The 18781-nt window shown below is 45.8% G+C and overlaps 2 protein-coding genes across 5 annotated transcripts; one reads left to right on the top strand and one right to left on the bottom strand.

Annotated features, from left to right (window-relative positions):
• Window positions 1-33: 33 nt before the first annotated feature.
• On the bottom strand, window positions 34-5395 carry gcsha (glycine cleavage system protein H (aminomethyl carrier), a). The gene is made up of 5 exons (XM_024379565.2): window positions 5202-5395; window positions 4917-4996; window positions 4288-4351; window positions 1855-1986; window positions 34-992 (listed from the first exon to the last, which is right to left on the bottom strand). The coding sequence occupies exons 1-5, from the start codon at window positions 5350-5352 to the stop codon at window positions 895-897; spliced, it is 525 nt and encodes a 174-aa protein (XP_024235333.1). The 5' UTR covers window positions 5353-5395; the 3' UTR covers window positions 34-894.
• Window positions 5396-6788: 1393 nt separating this feature from the next.
• Window positions 6789-18108, top strand: LOC112218618 (inosine-5'-monophosphate dehydrogenase 1b). Of its 4 annotated transcripts, none has more exons than XM_024379562.2 (16): window positions 6789-7169; window positions 12062-12160; window positions 13011-13059; window positions 13730-13831; window positions 14070-14144; window positions 14335-14541; window positions 14684-14771; window positions 14868-15067; window positions 15167-15257; window positions 15381-15476; window positions 15628-15771; window positions 15929-16073; window positions 16210-16353; window positions 16462-16545; window positions 17165-17182; window positions 17312-18108. In XM_024379562.2, exons 1-16 carry the CDS (start codon window positions 6922-6924, stop codon window positions 17331-17333), a joined length of 1812 nt encoding a protein of 603 aa, XP_024235330.1. In that variant the 5' UTR covers window positions 6789-6921; the 3' UTR covers window positions 17334-18108. The 4 variants fall into 4 exon arrangements, with proteins under 4 accessions (XP_024235330.1, XP_024235328.1, XP_024235331.1 ...); XM_024379560.2 differs by lacking the exon at window positions 17165-17182 and adding an exon at window positions 17068-17084; XM_024379563.2 differs by lacking the exon at window positions 17165-17182.
• The last annotated feature ends 673 nt before the right edge of the window (window positions 18109-18781 follow it).

Below are 18781 nucleotides of genomic sequence, written 5' to 3'. Positions count from 1 at the left end.
ACAGGACTTGCACTAAGTAAACACACAAGGAAGTGCAAGTCAAGAGTTTTATTTTTATGTAATCTTCAGTGCCTGTGCATACAGACGCACAACAACATACAGTAGAAACCAGCCTGCTCCAGATCCAAAGTGCTTTATTATTAGCCCTTCCCCCTCCCCTACCAGATGGACTGATCCAGACAGCTGTATTTGATAGTCCTCAGAATTGCACTATTTTTCCCAGTAGTGTTTAGTCTTGATGCTGCATTCATAACCAAGTGGGAAGGTGGTATTTACCACACACAACTGGGAAAAATCCACTTAAACCCCCCTACACCTCATAATTACTAGTGGGAAACTCATCTATCATCCAATTTCTCAATTAGTTAAAAGCATGTGAATACATCCAACTGGTATAATTAACAACTTCTCACTTAATTATGAATGCAGCAAAAGTTCCTCATCCCCTGTGCTTGGGGAAGGCTTTGAGTGGAAGACTGAGGATTAATCATAAAGTATTTCTCAATTATTTTGTGTCCTTAACTCCTCAAAACATAATGAAACCCTCTAATGTTTTAAGGAGGTGGAGAAAGGACACAAGGAATCAAGGATAAGACTTGAGATTCAGCCAGAGAATGCATCAGGACTCGTACAGTACGTCATGCCACATGTGTAAGACATTTGCTCCCAACATCCCCATTAGGTCATAGTCATTACCAGTACACTAAAGACTTAACATTCAGACCACAATAACACTGGCAAGTCAACATGGATGAGCTCTGCTGCTTCTCTGGCATTTCTGGTGGTTTCCCGGTGTAGTGTCACATCTGACTCCCGGCACAACTGGTGCACTTCCTCTCTAGTAGGGATTGCTAGGCAGGTGAGGGGGGTGATGAGGGTTGCGTCTAGGCGATGCTAGTCTTCTATGGATCTGATGTATCTCTCATAAGCCTTCTCATCCATCAGAGCATCCAGCTCCTTAGGGTTAGCAATGGTCATCTTCATCAGCCATCCTGTCCCAGCAAGGATTAGAAGTCAGAGGTGAGCCTAGTCACAGGCCTTGTTTGAATATTATTTCTAAAATAATCACTGGTTTGTGTGCGTGTCAAGAATGTGTTTAGACTAGTGTAGGCATATACAGTGAGCTCAAAGTATTGGGACGGTGACAATTTTGTTTTGGCTCTGTACTCCAGCAATTTGGATTTGAAATGATACAACTACTATGAGGTTAAACTACAGACTGTCAGCTTTAATTTGAAGGTATTTTCATCCATATTGGTAGATCGTTTGGAAATTACTTAACCTTTTGTACAGTCTCTCCTTCCCCCCCAAGTATTGGGACAAATTCACCTATGTGTATTAAAGTAGTCCAAAGTATTTGGTCCAAAGTTAAGTATTTGGTACCATATTCACAACATGCATTGATTACATCAAGCTTGTGACTCTACAAATTTGTTGGATGCATTTGTTGTTTGTTTTGGTTGCATTTCAGATTATTTTGTGCCCAATAGAAATGAATGGTAAATAAGTCATTTGAGTGACTTATTGTAAATAAGAATATGTTTCTAAACACTTCTACATTAATGTGGATGCTACCATGATTACGGATAATCCTGAATGAATTGTGAAAGCTACAGAAGCACACATTTCTTGTATATTTGTGCGTCTAACAAATGCTGTCATTTCTAAATGGTTTACCCGATATGGATGAAAATACCCTCAAATTAAAACAGACAGTCTGCACTCTAACCTCAGTCATTGTTTCACTTCAAATCCAAAGTTATAGAGTACAGAGCCAAAACAGCAAAAAAATGTGTCACTGTCCGGAGACTTTTGGAGCTTGATGTATGTCTGCGGGCGGGTGTGTGTGCTCACCGTCTTTGTAGCAGGACTTGTTGACGAGGCCGGGGTTGTCTGCCAGGAGTGTGTTGACCTCTGTTACTTCCCCGGTTAGAGGAGAGTACAGTTCACTGGCTGCCTTCACACTCTCCAATGCTCCAAATTCATCTAAAAAGAGGACAGCGATAGGCCAGGTCATGAGCTCCCGCTCTCTGGTCTGTTCAACGCTGGTCCGACCAATCTGATTCCACGCTTCAAGATTGCCTCGATCACGTGGACTGGGATATGTTCCGCATTGCGTCAAACAACAGCATTGACGAATACGCTGATTCGGTGAGCAAGTTTATTAGCAAGTGCATTGGCGATGTCGTACCCACAGCAACTGTTAAAACATTCCCACCCCAGAAACTGTGGATGGATGGCATCATTCGCACGAAACTGAAAGCGCGAACCACCGCTTTAAACCAGAGCAAGGTGACCGGAAACATGACCGAATACAAACAGTGTAGCTATTCACTCCGCAAGGCAATCAAACAAGCTAAGCGTCAGTATAAAGACAAAGTAGAGTCGCAATTCAACGGCTCAGACACAAGAGGTATGTGGCAGGGTCTACAGTCAATCACGGATTACAAAAAGAAAACCAGCCCCGTCGCAGACCAGGATGTCTTGCTCCCAGACAGACTAAACAACTTCTTTGCTCGCTTTGAGGACAATGCAGTACCACTGACACGGCCCGCTACCAAATCCTGCGGACTCTCCTTCACTGCAGCTGACATGAGTAAAACATTTAAACGTGTTAACCCTCGCAGGGCTGCAGGCCCAGACGGCATCCCCAGCCTCAGAGCATGCGCAGACCAGCTGGCTGGTGTGTTTACAGGCATATTCAATCAATCCTTATCCCAGTCTACTGTTCCCACATGCTTCAAGAGGGCCACCATTGTTCCGGTTCCCAAGAAAGCTAAGGTAACTGAGCTAAACGACTAGTGCCCCGCCCCGTAGCACTCACTTCCGTCATCATGAAGTGCTTTGAGAGACTAGTCAAGGACCATATCACCTCCACCCTACCTGACACCCTAGACCCACTCCAATATGCTCATCGCCCCAATAGGTCCACAGACGACGCAATCGCAACCACACTGCACATGGCCCTAACCCATCTGGACAAGAGAAATACCTATGTGAGAATGCTACAGCTCAGCATTTAACACCATAGTACCCTCCAAACTCGTCATCAAGCTCGAGACCCTGGGTCTCGACCCCGCCCTGTGCAACTGAATACTGAACTTCCTGACGGGCCGCCCCCAGGTGGTGAGGGTAGGTAACAACATCTCCACCCCACTGATCCTCAACACTGGGGCCCCACAAGGGTGCGTTCTGAGCCCTCTCCTGTACTCCCTGTTCACCCACGACTGCGTGGCCATGCACGCCTCCAACCCAATCATCAAGTTTGCAGACGACACTACAGTGGTAGGCTTGATCACCAACAACGACGAGACGGCCTACAGGGAGGAGGTGAGGGCCCTCGGAGTGTGGTGTCAAGAAAATAACCTCACACTCAACGTCAACAAAACAGATGATTGTGGACTTCAGGAAACAGCAGACGGAGCACCCCCCCTATCCACATCGACGGGACAGTAGTGGAGAGGGTAGACAGTTTTAAGTTCCTCGGCGTACACATCACGGACTAACTGAATTGGTCAACCCACACAGACAGCGTGGTGAAGAAGGTGCAGCAGCGCCTCTTCAACCTCAGGAGGCTGAAGAAATTTGGCTTGTCACCAAAAGCACACAAACTTTTACAGATGCACAATCGAGAGCATCCTGTCGGGCTGTATCACCGCCTGGTACGGAAACTGCTCCGCCCACAACCGTAAGGCTCTCCAGAGGGTAGTGAGGTCTGCACAACGCATCACCGGGGGCAAACTACCTGCCCTCCAGGACACCTACACCAGCCGATGTCACAGGAAGGCCATAAAGATCATCAAGGACAACAACCCCCCGAGCCACTGCCTGTTCACCCCGCTATCATCCAGAAGGTGAGGTCAGTACAGGTGCATCAAAGCAGGGACCGAGAGACTGAAAAACAGCTTCTATCTCAAGGCCATCAGACTGTTAAACAGCCACCACTAACATTGAGTGTCTGCTGCCATACATGTAAAAAATGTATCACTAGCGACTTTAAACAATGCCACTTAATATAATGTTTACATACCCTACATTACTCATCTTATATGTATATACTGTACTCTATACCACCAACTGCATCTTGCCTATGCTGTTCTGTACCATCACTCATTCATATCTTTATGTACATATTATTCACCCCTTTACACTTGTGTGTGTATAAGGTAGCTGTTGTGAAATTGTTAGGTTAGATTACGCGTTGGTTATTACTGTACTGTCGGAACTAAAAGCACAAGCATTTCGCTACACTCGCATTAACATCTGCTAATTTGATTTGCTGCTTACCAGTCTGTGCCAGCTGTGTGCCAACCTCTGGTAGTCCACAGTACACCACATCTCCTAGAGCCTCCTGCAGGACACAGATTTAGATTTTACCAATTAAATGAGACGTCAGTCCCAACAACACTGATGATTCATGATGTGTTGGAAGTGCCAACATATATTAACAGTGGGTTGGTAAGAAGACCACAGGTCCCAATGGGGCTCTTAAAGAGATTGTCCGGTACTTGTGTATACTTTTTAGCCAGTAGTTCTGAAATTAGCACTCACAAGCCAAAAGAGGTCCACGAAATTTGCATACTAGGTCACGTATGTGCAACACATCATTGCTTCCCCTCTCTGCTGTGTCCACCCTGCAAACTCCTTGGATATCGCCGAGAAGGCCTTTTGTTAGTTGTCACTCAAAAGCTGAAGAAGCTCATTGGCTACAACTCTAATTGATAGGGTATGTAGTGAAAATGGCATGGCACAGATTCAAGAAAAGTCACTTTCATGGCTAATTGAGGTAAGACTAATTTTGCATGTATGAACTACACATTGACACATCCACCCAAAGCAGGTTTAAATAATTTGTCACTCAGGTACCGAAACATGTCTTTAAGAACTAGTGATAGCATGCCTCGAGAACAACCCACCTGAGCAAATTTGCTGATGCCAACCGTCCCTACCTCCCCCTCTACTCGTATCCATTCGTGTTTGTCTGTGAATTTAAGAGCTGTGGAATTCAGGCGAAAATTGCAATTAGTTCGAGTAGCTACACATAAGTCGACAAACCTAAAAACAGTTATTCGTCTACTTCTAATCTACACGCTTAGCTAACTAGCTACGTTATGTCCGTGCTATGCAAAACAAGAACGTCCTTGTTATGAACTAGCTAACGTTAGCTAGCCACCTGTGTTGCGAGGTCCGCAACCAAGTACCTGATGAGAGTCGGGTGGTAGTGAACAGAGTCCGTAGTACATATGCCCTGGATACCAGCCGAGAGGGAGTTAGCTGTGCCGAACTGTAGAGAAAGGGCATGGCAGAGGTAAAGTTGGAAGACAAGCAACGTAGCATTACACACGTAGCCATTTTCGTCGCGTCTTTACAACTGCAGTGGCTGTCACGTTTATTAGACGTCATCATCACGGATGCATCTTGGGGCGAGTCCAGCAGGGCACAAAGTGGTGGAAGTTCGGATACAAATATACTTGTGGCGTTCCATTGTGTTATGTAAGAAAATGCATGTTTGTATTACATGTAGAATACAGATCGGCCTACATCCACAGAGTAAAATACGAATACTTTTTTTTTCAATATGGTCAATGGGATTAGAGGGGAGAGGCTACTGGAGAAAGAAAGAGAATGGGAGAGAAAGAGACTGTAAGTGAATATTAAATAGGCTTTGCTGGTCCAATCCCTCAGCAACTGTCACAAGCACTAATCATCTGCAGATGATGTTCCTGAAAATGCCCCTAGCAACCCAGTCACTCTCCCCTCAGTCAATGGTTTCAGCAGAGCACAGAGTTACATTTAGGTAACCTGCCTACAAAATACAGTCTGAGACTGATAACACACACCCCTCACCATGGAGATACTGGGAAAGTGTGTTTTACAGCTCTCCACCCCCAACCCTTCCCTCCACCCCTTCTCTATCACTGAACTCTCACTCCCTATCTCATCTCTCCCTCCAGCCAGTTGCCCCTCCTGCTTTAATTCCTCCAATCCTCTTTGTAGGACTGACGTCTACAACTGTCACAAACAGAGCTAAGCCAGGAGAGGAGGAAAAATAGGCTGGTAGTCTCAGGAACAAACTGCTCTCACATTTCCACTAGCTCAGCTTCCAAAGCTCTCCAGGCCTTAGGGGGGCTGATCTACCCTCCTAGCTCCCTCTCCCCTTTGGGACTCACCACCCTGCCTGACCGGAGGACATCCAGGGGACACTCACTCAGCCTCACCCAGGACCTAGGATTTCAGCTCACTGCAACTGTATCCTCCTCAGAGGACTCCTGAGCCTGCAGCGTGACCCACCCTCCCTACTTCTGTCTAACGAAGAGAGAGGTAGTTCTCCATCTTTCTGTACATCAGTCTCAGGACCACCAGAGCTCCCACTTTTAGGCCTTATCTCCCATAGACTGTCTCTGCAGAGAGACAGGAGAACACCCCAGAGACAGGAGGATTTAGAGGAGGGCTATTTAATTGACACAGTTGTGATACAGTGTGTCTGTGTATTTCTGATAACGACTGTGGCAGTGAATGGACACAGACCACTCATGTAAGCAGTGTTTTAGAGAAAGAACACACTCTGGGGAAGTCTGTTCTAGTGGCGTTGGGTGTGCAGGTGTCCGTGATATGCCAGGTGTGTGTGAATGAGGCATTGTAATTGTAAGGAATTGAATGTGCATGTGAGACTTGATAGAGGCCTCAAGTGTGTCAGAGGCATTGGTTGTGTATGTGTGTGAGAGGTAAGTCAGGTGGTGTGTATGAGTGTGTGTGTGTGTGAAAGGAGTCAGTCAGGTCTCTGTGTGTGTGTGTGTGTGTGTGTGTGTGTGTGTGAAAGGAGTCAGTTAGGTCTGTGTGTGTGTGTGTGTGAAAGGGGTCAGTCAGATCTGTGTGTGAGAGACGACGACCGTGGAGGCCTTAGCCCTGGATTTCTCAGAGATGGAGGGTCAAGGCTACGACCGGTTTGGTGAGCTTGAGCAAGACACCTACCAGATCGACTACCGTCGTATAGTTGGTGACACTGAGCCTGCCAGGCCGCGCCTCTCGCCCCGTGAAGGGGAACACACACACCCCAACTCCAACCCTCGTGGAGCCTACACGCACACCAACCCTCACGGCCACGGGCACGAGACGGCCGCGCAGAGATACAATGCCACACGCATCCAAGCCGGATACGAACCTGAAAGGTGAGCCAGACACACACTCGCACACACACAGGTAACAAACAAAACTAGTCCGCCTATACCATTCATCATCATCTAAACTCCAATTGCTCTAACCATCAGTCAACAACTAGGCCCTAGCTCGGTCCCAGGTGCCAGACCCCACTGGCCTAGTGAATTACTGGCTTTCATCTACATTAATGAACTACCAAACATCCATCTGCCAGTCAAGGTGTTGTCATTGACGTTGTCAGTGAGCTTTATAAATCCCAGTTATCTGCTATCAGGAGACAGTGACGTAACTAAAGCCTCTTACCTGCTGCTTGACCGTCACACAGAGTAAAAGACTTTCCGTTGACAGGGTTATAGAGTCTGTAGGTTCATCAACATTTCCAGATTACAGAGCCAAGCTATTTATGTAATTGAAAGGTAAACAACCACACTGAAGGTAAATTAGTGTTGTTTTGATGTTATCCCCTATCCATTCATATCATTAAGGGCTGTAGAAAGACAACTACGTACAGTACAGTCGTGGCCAAAAGTTTTGATAATGACACAAATATAAATTTTCACAAAGTCTGCTGCCTCAGTTTGTGTGATGGCAATTTGCATATACTCCAGAATGTTATGAAGAGTGATCAGATGAATTGCAATTAATTGCAAAGTCCCTCTTTGCCATGCAAATGAACTGAATCCCCCCAAAACATTTCCACTGCATTTCAGCCCTGCCACAAAAGGACCAGCTGACATCATGTCAGTGATTCTCTTGTTAGAGTGAGTGTTGACGAGGACAAGGCTGGAGATCACTCTGTCATGCTGATTGAGTTTGAATAACAGACTGGAAGCTTCAAAAGGAGGGTGGTGCTTGGAATCATTGTTCTTCCTCTGTCAACCATGGTTACCTGCAAGGAAACACGTGCCATCGTCATTACTTTACACAAAAGGGGCTTCACAGGCAAGGATATTGCTGCCAGTAAGATTGCACCTAAATCAACCATTTATCTGATCATCAAGAACTTCAAGGAGAGCGGATCAATTGCTGTGAAGAAGGCTTCAGGGCGCCCAAGAAAGTCCAGCAAGCGCCAGGACCGTCTCCTAAAGTTGATTCCGCTGCGGGATCGGGGCACGACCAGTAGAGAGCTTGCTCAGGAATGGCAGCAGGCAGGTGTGAGTGCATCTGCACGCACAGTGAGGTGAAGACTTTTGGAGGATGGCCTGGTGTCAAGAAGGGCAGCAAAGAAGCCACTTCTCTCCAGGAAAAACATCAGGGACAGACTGATATTATGCAAAAGGTACAGGGATTGGACTGCTGAGGACTGGGGTAAAGTAATTTCTCTGATGAATCCCCTTTCTGATTGTTTGGGGAGGAGTACCAAAAAAATGTTGGTGCCCAAGAACACAGTGACCTCCATCATTCTTAAATGGAAGAAGTTTGGAACCACCAAGACTCTTTATATAGCTGGTCGCCCGGAAAAACTGAGCAATCGGGTAGAGAGGGGCCTTAATCAGGGAGGTGACCAAGAACCCGATGGTCACTCTGACAGGGCTACAGAGGTCCTCTGTGGAGATGGGAGAACCTTCCAGAAGCTCAACCCTCTCTGCAGCACTCCACCAATCAGGACTTTATAGTAGAGTGGCCAGACGGAAGCCACTCCTCAGTAAAAGGCACATGACAGCCCGCTTGTAGTTTGCCAAAAGACACCTAAAGGACTCTCAGACCATGAGAAACAAGGTTCTCTGGTCTGATGAAACCAAGATTGAACTCTTTGGTCTGAATGCCAAACGTCACATCTGAAGGAAGCCTGGCACCATCCCTACAGTGAAGCATGGTGGTGGCAGCATCATGCTGTGGTGATGTTTTTCAAATCAAAGTTTATTTGTCACTTGCGCTGAATACAATAGGTGTAGACCTTACAGTGAAATTCTTACTTTCAGGCTCTAACCAATAGTGCGAAAAAAAGGTGTGTGTGTGTGTAGGTAAGTGAAGAAAAAGAACAACAGTACAAAGACATTTGAAAATAACAGTAGCAAGGCTATATACAGACACCGGTTAGTCAGGCTTATTGAGGTAGTATGTACATGTGGGTATGGTTAAAGTGACTATGCATATATGATGAACAGAGAGTAGCAGTAGCGTAAAAGGAAGTGTTGACGGGTGGTGGGACACAATGCAGATAGCCCGGTTAGCCAATGTGCGGGAGCACTGGTTGTTCGGGCCAATTGAGATAGTATGTACATGAATGTATAGTTAAAGTCACTATGCATATATGATAAACAGAGAGGAGCAGCAGTGTAAAATAGGGTTTGGGGGGCGGGGCCCACAATGCAAATAGTCCAGGTAACCATTTGGTTACCTGTTCAGGAGTCTTATGGCTTGTGGGTAAAAACTGTTGAGAAGCCTTTTCTGTTGTGTCGTCAGCAAACTTAATGAAGGTGTTGGAGTCGTGCCTGGCCATGCAGTCGTGGGTGAACAGAGAGTACAGGAGGGGACTGAGCATGCACCCATGGGGAACTCCAGTGTTGAGGATCAGCATGGCAGATGTGTTGCTACCTACCCTCACCACCTGGGGGCGGCCCGTCAGGAAGTCCAGGATCCAGTTGCAGAGGGAGGTGTCAGTTGCAGACTAGTCAGTATCGAGGGAAAGATGAAAGGAGCAAAGTGGTGAAAAACCTGCTCAGGACCTCTGACTGGGGCGAAGGTTTACCTTCCAACAGGACAACGACACAAAGCACACAGCTAAGACAACGCAGGAGTGGCTTCGGGACAAGTCTGAATGTCCTTGAGTAGCCCAGCCAGAGCCCAGACTTGATCCCGATCAAACATCTGGAGAGACTTGAAAATAGTTGTGCAGCGGCAATCCTTATCCAAACTTACAGAGCTTGAGTGGACCTGCAGAGAAGAATAGGAGAAACTCCCCAAATACAGGTGTGCCAAACTTGTAGCGTCATACCCAAGAAGACTCGAGGCTGTAATTGCTGCCAAAGGTGCTTCAACAAAGTACTGAGTAAATACTTATGTAAATGTGATTTCATTAAAAAAAAGGGCAATCATTTCGGCAGGGTAGCCTAGTGGTTAGAGCGTTGGACTAGTAACCAAAAGGTTGCAAGTTCGAATCCCCGAGCTGACGAGGTGCAAATCTGCCGTTCTGCCCCTGAACAGGCAGTTAACCCACTGTTCCTAGGCCGTCATCGAAAATAAGAATTTGTTCTTAACTGACTTGCCTAGTAAAATAAAGGTAAAAAAAAAAAAAAATGTTTTTGCTTTGTCATTATGGGGTATTGTGTGTAGATTGAGGTGAAAAAAAACTATTTAATCAATTTTAGGTAACAAAATACGGAAAAAGTCAAGGTGTCTGAATACTTCTCGAATTCACTGTGTGTGATATATAAGCTCAGCAAAAAAAGAAACGTCCCTTTTTCAGGACCCTGTCTTTCAAAGATAATTCGTAAAAATACAAATAACTTAACAGATCTTCATTGTAAAGGGTTTAAACACTGTTTCCCATGCTTGTTCAATGAACCATAAATAATGAATGAACATGCACCTGTGGAACGATCGTTAAGACACTAACAGCTTACAGACGGTAGGCAATTAAGGTCACAGTTATGAAAACTTAGGACACTAAAGAGGCCTTTCTACTGACTCTACTGAAAAACACCAAAAGAAAGATGCCCAGGGTCCCTGCTCATCTGCGTGAATGTGCCTTAGGCATGCTGCAAGGAGGCATGAGGACTGCAGATGTGACCAGGGCAATAAATGGCAATGTCCGTACTGTGAGACGCATAAGACAGCGCTACAGGGAGACAGGACCATGTGCAGACCATGTACAACAACACCAGCACAGCTTCGGTACATCTGAACATCACACCTGCGGGACAGGTACAGGATGGCAACAACAACTGCCCGAGTTACACCAGGAACGCACAATCCCTGCATCAGTGCTCAGACTGTCCGCAATAGGCTGAGAGAGGCTGAACTGAGGGCTTGTAGGCCTGTTGTAAGGCAGGTCCTCACCAGACTTCACCGGCAACAACGTCGCCTATGGGCACAAACCCACCATCGCTGGACCAGACAGGACTGGCAAAAAGTGCTCTTCACTGACGAGTCACGCTTTTGTCTCATCAGGGGTGATGGTCAGATCGTTTATCGTCGAAGGAATGAGCGTTACGAGGCCTGTACTCTGGAGAAAAATCGATTTGGAGGTGGAGGGTCCGTCATGGTCTGGGGCGGTGTGTCACAGCATCCTCGGTCTGAGCTTGTTGTCATTGCAGGCAATCTCAACGCTGTGCGTTATATGGAAGACATCCTTCTCCCTCATGTGGTACCCTTATTGCAGGCTCATCCTGACATGACCCTCCAGCATGACAATGCCACCAGCCATACTGCTTGTTCTGTACGTGATTTCCTGCAAGACAGGAATGTCAGTGTTCTGCCATGGGCAGCGAGGAGCCCAGATCTCAATCCCATTGAGCATGTCTGGGACCTGTTGGATCAGAGGGTGAGGGCTAGAGCCATTACCCCCAGAAATGTCCGCGAACTTGCAGGTTCCTTGGTGGAAGAGTGGGGTAACATCTCACAGCAAGAACTGGCAAATCTGATGCAGTCCATGAGGAGGAGATGCACTGCAGTACTTAATGCAGCTGGTGGCCACACCAGATACTGACTATTACTTTTGATTTTGACCCCCCCTCCTTTGTTCAGGGTCGCATTATTCCATTTCTGTTGGTCACATGTCTGTGGATCTTGTTCAGTTTATGTGTCAGTTGTTGAATCTTATGATCATACAAATATTTACACATGTTAAGTTTGCTGAAAATAAACGCAGTTGACAGTGAGAGGACGTTTCTTTTTTTGCTGAGTTTATATATACACACATGTACTGTATATATACTGCGTGTGTGTGTGTGTGTTCCAGCATGGCCGACTACCTGATCAGTGGAGGGACAGGGTACGTGCCTGAAGATGGACTGACGGCTCAGCAACTCTTCTCTATCGGGGATGGACTCACATACAAGTAAGATTTTTTTTATACATTCCATACCAGACTTAGAGAGGAGCATTTCCAATGATCTTGATTGAAATTCTTGAAATGTTTCCAATTGAAAGTGTATGACAGAGAGTGACTCAGCCTGGTCTCATAGATCAGCATAGTAAACATACAGTACATCCGGGACACTCAAATTAGTATGATATGTAGTAGGCCTAGTTCTGATACTAGTAGACATGTGCTCCTCCACCTAAATTTGAAACATTTCATAGATGGCTGAATATGTACAGATATGGCTGGTGTATTATCTTAATGACCACACTAATGTATCATAGATATAACAAATCCTCTCTCAGCAGAGACCCACTTCGACCTTTCGTTCAGTAAGACCTTATAAGTGTTAGTGTGATACTGACAGAGTAAAAACATTCATTGACTGCTGTGATGATATGGTGAGACCAGACCAGTAGAATAATCATCATTATGCAGCCTTACATAAGAGGAATATTTTATTTTCAAATTAGAATGAGTATATTAGGCTTGTGTTATCAGTCCTAATGGAGATTTACACAGAGAGAACATCATATCCTCACATAGTACAGTGGGAGGATTAGGAAAAGGCTCTATTTCCAGTCTGTGTGAGAGCGTGTGATATGCAAAGTGGTTGAGGGTGTAGGGATGTGACTCTGTGCTGGGCAGGGGTCAAGGGACTGGTGCTGGGACGCAAGGCATGGGAAGTGTTCACACAACAGTTCCCTCACTGTTTGGCAGAATGATGTGTATCCACCTTTCAGGACAACGTGATATGTCAGTATTCGTAGACCACACAATATTCTCTCTGTTATTTATTTTTGTTGTCCCTCTCCCCCCTCTACAGTGATTTCCTGATTCTGCCTGGTTTCATAGACTTTATTTCTGATGAAGTGGTGAGTATCCAGTGTGTTTGCTTAACCTTTTATTTGCTAATTACAACAGAAGCTACAGTATCATAGCCATGCTACTGCTTTAGTCAACTCCATTGCTGTTTTCTGGCATATGATGTCGTACCCATACATACACAGCCCAGTATAGCCCTGTGTGTGTGTGCAGCCACTCCTCTCATGTGGTCCTCTCTGCCTCCCTGAGGAGAGCAGGAGGCTGCTTTATGTTCCTCTCTGTTGAATAACGTCTGTACACACACACACACACACACACACACACGCACTCTCGGCTGTTACATAGCCAGCCAGACCACTTCACTCCACAACAACACTGAGAATAGCAACACCAGTCCCTCATGGCTGAGAGTCAGAGTCATGCCCGGGGTAATTGCTTTAGTAGGCTACAGGTGCTGGTGATTTTAGCTTGTTTGTTCTCTACTGGCAGAAGGGTATGTCTCCTGTTGTACATGACTGTACATACAGGACTGAGCAGGGACAGCTGACGTCCATGCTGCCACCTAATGGCAATGAGGAGGTTTTGCATGTTCAGATTGGTCTTTCCTTCTAGTCACAGGTATTTGGTGACAGGGTGTCATTATTTATGTAGTTAAGTTTTTCTTCTAAGATCACTGTAATGTGATAATTATCTATTTCCTCCTCTACTTCCTGTTTCTAGGACCTGACCTCAGCTCTGACCAGGAAGATCACCCTGAAGACTCCTATCATCTCATCTCCCATGGATACAGTCACTGAGTCCTCCATGGCCATTGCTATGGCTGTGAGTATAGAGCCACTCCTCATCTCCTCAGCCAGCCAACAGCAATAAGACAAGACCACAAATCTGTTATAAAACTTAATTTACTAGTGGTATTTTTGATTGTGGTAATGAGTTTTTATCTATTTCCATAAATAAAAATAAAATATGTCTTGTAATACATGGACTCTGGTTGACACATATTGAAGTCTGATTGGATTGTTCGGCAAACCCTGATTGGTCAGTGCTCTGTTTGTTATAGCTTATGGGCGGGATCGGGATCATGCACCATAACTGTACTCCAGAGTTCCAGGCCAACGAGGTCCGCTTGGTTAAGGTAAGATGGTGGCTAGCGGTGGGACAACATGATGATATACAGTATATTGATAGATCGTTACATCAACAGTATAAAGTCTCATGTCACAACGTCATTTGACAATGTAACAGTACATGAATACACTTAAACTTGCTGTTTTAATAAATACAAATGTACATTCGCTGAATGATGTTTATTTATTTGTGGTCAGAAATTTGAGCAGGGTTTCATCACAGACCCAGTGGTGATGAGTCCTCGCCACACAGTGGGAGACGTATTCGAAGCCAAGGTCCGCCACGGCTTCTCTGGCATCCCTGTCACCGAGACGGGCAAGATGGGCAGCAAGCTGGTGGGCATCGTCACCTCCCGAGACATTGACTTCCTCTCAGAGAAAGACCATGACAGACCCCTGGAAGAGGTGTGTGGGGATGACATGTTTGTTTGTACACGTCCAATATTGACAATATACTATCAAAACACATTGTAAACTGGATGAGTCTATTTCTTGTATAATTGAATACTATTCCTGTGAGGTTTACATGAATGGCTGATTCTTGCAGGCTATGACAAAGAGGGAAGATTTAGTGGTTGCACCAGCTGGCGTCACACTGAAAGAGGCCAACGACATCCTGCAGCGCAGCAAGAAAGGTACTGTATGGTAGTGACACAACATTTCCTGTAGTGACACTTTAGAGAGGACATGGCAAAAGATCAATCTTTGTTTGGAACTTCTGTCTCTCTCAGGTAAACTGCCCATAGTGAATGACAGTGATGAGCTAGTTGCCATAATCGCCAGGACAGACTTGAAGAAGAACCGAGACTACCCACTTGCCTCTAAAGACTCCAGGAAACAGCTGCTGTGTGGAGCGGCCATCGGAACCAGAGAGGAGGACAAATGCAGACTGGACCTGCTGATGCAGGCTGGGGTTGACGTGGTAGTGCTGGTGGGTCTGGGGAAGTTGAGTTGTTTATATTGTATTTTTGGTTACTTGTCTTATCTTTGGGTTCCGCTCCTCTCTAACCCCTGTCTGTTTACCATGTAGGACTCCTCCCAGGGGAACTCTGTCTATCAGATCAACATGATCAACTACATCAAACAGAAATACCCTGAACTACAGGTGGTGGGAGGAAACGGTGAGTCTCCTCTACCTTCTCTAGCAATGTCTCTTTAATTTTAATCTCACACATTTTCTTTCTTTCTTTCTTCCCCATTCTCAATTTACATGTCTGTCTCTCTCTGTGTGTGTGTGTATGTAGTGGTGACTGCAGCCCAGGCTAAGAATCTGATCGATGCGGGTGTGGACGCTCTGAGGGTGGGGATGGGCTGCGGCTCCATCTGCATCACCCAGGAAGGTAACGAGAGACCAGGGAGGAACAGCAAATGAGGAGGGAGGAGAGTGTACAGTTTGTACAAATGTTTAGTTAAAAAGACAAACTATTTGTTGTCAAATTGCTGACACGTTGCTGACATGTTGCTTTGTGTTATGTTTGTATTGTGTGCCAGTGATGGCGTGTGGGCGTCCCCAGGGCACATCAGTGTACAAGGTGGCAGAGTACGCCAGGCGCTTCGGTGTGCCCGTCATTGCAGACGGAGGCATCCAGACCGTTGGACATGTGGTAAAAGCTCTCGCTCTTGGGGCATCCACAGGTGTGTATTTGTGTGTGCGTGTGTGTGTGTGTGTGTGTGTGTAGGTTGAACCCACCGAGCATTATAATTAGCCTTTTCCCACAAACAGGAAAATGTACACCATACTATCGATGGTCTAACTTTCACCTCCTTCCACCTCTGACTTCTGTGCCTTCAGTGATGATGGGGTCATTGCTCGCAGCAACCACAGAGGCCCCGGGGGAGTATTTCTTCTCAGATGGCGTGCGGCTGAAGAAGTACCGCGGGATGGGCTCCCTGGACGCCATGGAGAAGAACAGCAGCAGCCAGAAACGCTACTTCAGGTAGAGAGAGAGACACAGTGTGTCTTGTGTATTTCCAGTAATAGGGCAAAGGCCAGAGGTGTGAGGAGGAGAAGGTGTGTGTGTGTTGTCTATTTGCAGTAATAGGGATATTGTGATTGTGTGTTTATCTCGACAGTGAGGGGGACAAGGTGAAGGTGGCTCAGGGTGTGTCAGGGTCGGTTCAGGATAAAGGTTCTATCCATAAGTTTGCCCCCTACCTCATCGCTGGCATACAACATGGCTGCCAAGACATCGGAGCCAAGAGCCTCTGCATACTGCGGTAAGTCTGAACAGATGTTAGACAGTGTTATTGTATTCCACTTTGATATGATCTGTGTCTCTCTGTTCCATTGTTGTGATATAATTGTATTGTTGTATGTTATTCCAGGTCCATGATGTACTCTGGGGAGCTGAAGTTTGAGAAGAGGACCATGTCAGCTCAGGTTGAGGGGGGAGTACACGGGCTCCACTCGTAAGTCTGCCCCTGCCTGGCTCTGGCATCGTTTACACATCCTGTCCTGTGGTATTCGTTGTAGATCCTGTGCTTACTCTCCTCTGTGATCGACTAACCTGTACTTTTGTGTCCCATGTTCTGTGTCCGATGTCCTTTATCTTTATTTCTGGCCTGGGTGGTAGTGTGTGAGTGGGTGTGTTTGTTCTCACCAGTGGCGTCCATATCTCCTTTGCTATATGTTGTTTAGGAGTTGCTACTTAAACCGGGGATTGGCAGTTATACCATACGAGGTCCATTGTGGGTGCAGGCTTTCGCTCCAGCCAAAGCAGTAACAGCAGATGCAAGTAATTCACTTTTGACTATGATTGGTTGATTTATTGTTTTGGATGTGTCACGGCTTTAGCTGGAGCAGAATCCTGCACCTACTCTGACCATTTGTGGATAGAATTTCCTACCCCTGAGCTAAACAGTAGCACTGAAGCAAGCAAAACATCACAATGTCTGTCTTCTCTCTTTCTCTGACTCATGCTCTCATCATAGATATTCTTTTGTGCCATGTAAGTACATTCTCCCTGTGCTCACAACTCTAACTCTTTTCCCACTGCAATTTTCTCTGTTGGTCCCTTTTTGTTTTCAGGAAGACCCAAAAATCAAGGTCATTACTTTTTTAAAAGCCCTACCAATTTCTTAAAACCCTCAATCTAGTTTATGTAGTGTAATATGAGTTTCAATTAAGCTTGACTTGTATTCCTGACAGTTGTCTCTGTGTGTTGTCTTCCTGTAGTTATGAGAAGCGGCTATACTGAGGGAGGAGGGAGAGTGAGCTCACGAACAGCACCCAGTGTACCCTCACCAGCAGCCACCAGGCACAATGGATACATGTGACCTACCTACAACCACTACTCAACCTCCACCCAAGTTACCACATCTGACCTACCTACAACCATTACTCAACCTCCACCCAAGTTACCACATCTGACCTACCTACAACCATTACTCAACCTCCACCCATGTTACCACATCTGACCTACCTACAACCATTACTCAACCTCCACCCATGTTACCACATCTGACCTACCTACAAACATTACTCAACCTCCACCCATGATACCATATCTGACCTACCTACAACCACTACTCAGCCTCCACCCAAGTTATCACATCTGACCTACCTACAACCATTACTCAACCTCCACCCATGTTACCACATCTGACCTACCTACAACCACTACTCAACCTCCACCCAAGTTACCACATCTGACCTAACCATAGCTACTACTCAGTTCAACCATTACATAACCTTTGGCTATACAAGAGAAGACCCCTGGACTCCACCCCTCTTGTCTACCTCTACCTACTCTTTATCTGTGTTGTGTAAGATGCTTTTGAGAGACCAGAGTCACCTCTGACCTATGACTTAATTGATATTATGACATAAACCACAGGGACTAGGGACTAAGCTTCAGTGGTCAGATGTATTGGGTTATGGCACAGAGGCATCGGGCTGTATAAATCAAATCAAATTGTATTAGTCATATGCGCCAAATACAACAGTAGACCTTACAGTGAAATGCTTACATACGAGCCCCTAACCAACAGTACAGTTTCAAAAAGTACAGATAAGAGATAAAAGTAACAAGTGATTAAAGAGCAGCATTAAAAATAACAATATATACAGGGGGGTGTCGGTACAGAGTCAATATGCAGGGGCATTGGTTAGTTGAGGTAGTATGTACATGTAGGTAGAGTTAATTAAAGTGACTATGCATAGATGACAACAGAGAGTGGCAGTTGTGTGGAGGGGGGTTGGAATGCAAATAGTCTGGGTTGCCATTTGACTAGATGTTCAGGAGTCTTCTGGCTTGGGGGTAGAAGCTGTTTAGAAGCCTCTTGGACCTAGACTTGGCGCTCCGGTACCGCTTGCCGTGTGGTAGCAGAGAGAACAGTCTATGACTAGGGTGGCTGGAGTCTTTGACAATTTTTTATATGTACGTAGCTAATGTAGAACTGTGACTACTGTGTCCTGGGAGAGACTGTTTGAACATAATAATCCTTGTTTTATTTACCCTGTAACTCTTTAAACTAGTTCTGGTTGATCATGGTCCTAGGTCTCAGATGTGTATGGAGCACAGTTGGCACTTTGATTGGGGAGGACGGCCTCTTGGTAATGGCTGGAGCGGAATGGTATCAAATGCACCAAGCATGGTTTCCATGTGTTTGATTCCATTCGCTATGTTCCAGTCATTATTATGAG

Source organism: Oncorhynchus tshawytscha, linkage group LG19, assembly GCF_018296145.1.
Source record: "Oncorhynchus tshawytscha isolate Ot180627B linkage group LG19, Otsh_v2.0, whole genome shotgun sequence".
Lineage (NCBI taxonomy): Eukaryota > Metazoa > Chordata > Actinopteri > Salmoniformes > Salmonidae > Oncorhynchus > Oncorhynchus tshawytscha.
This window is presented reverse-complemented; position numbering and strand designations above follow the sequence as displayed.

Bases quoted from the DNA above. Each gene is read 5' to 3' on its own strand.
- gcsha (XM_024379565.2), bottom strand. From the start codon at position 5,352: ATGGCTACGTGTGTAATGCTACGTTGCTTGTCTTCCAACTTTACCTCT. The intron at 4,997-5,201 runs GTACTTGGTTGC...TGAATTCCACAG, and splicing joins TACCACCCGACTCTCATCAG to CTCTTAAATTCACAGACAAA. The intron at 4,352-4,916 runs GTGGGTTGTTCT...TGTGTCCTGCAG, and splicing joins GCATCAGCAAATTTGCTCAG to GAGGCTCTAGGAGATGTGGT.
- LOC112218618 (XM_024379560.2), top strand. From the start codon at position 6,922: ATGGAGGGTCAAGGCTACGACCGGTTTGGTGAGCTTGAGCAAGACACC. The intron at 13,060-13,729 runs GTGAGTATCCAG...TCCTGTTTCTAG, and splicing joins ACTTTATTTCTGATGAAGTG to GACCTGACCTCAGCTCTGAC. The intron at 15,258-15,380 runs GTGAGTCTCCTC...GTGTGTATGTAG, and splicing joins ACAGGTGGTGGGAGGAAACG to TGGTGACTGCAGCCCAGGCT.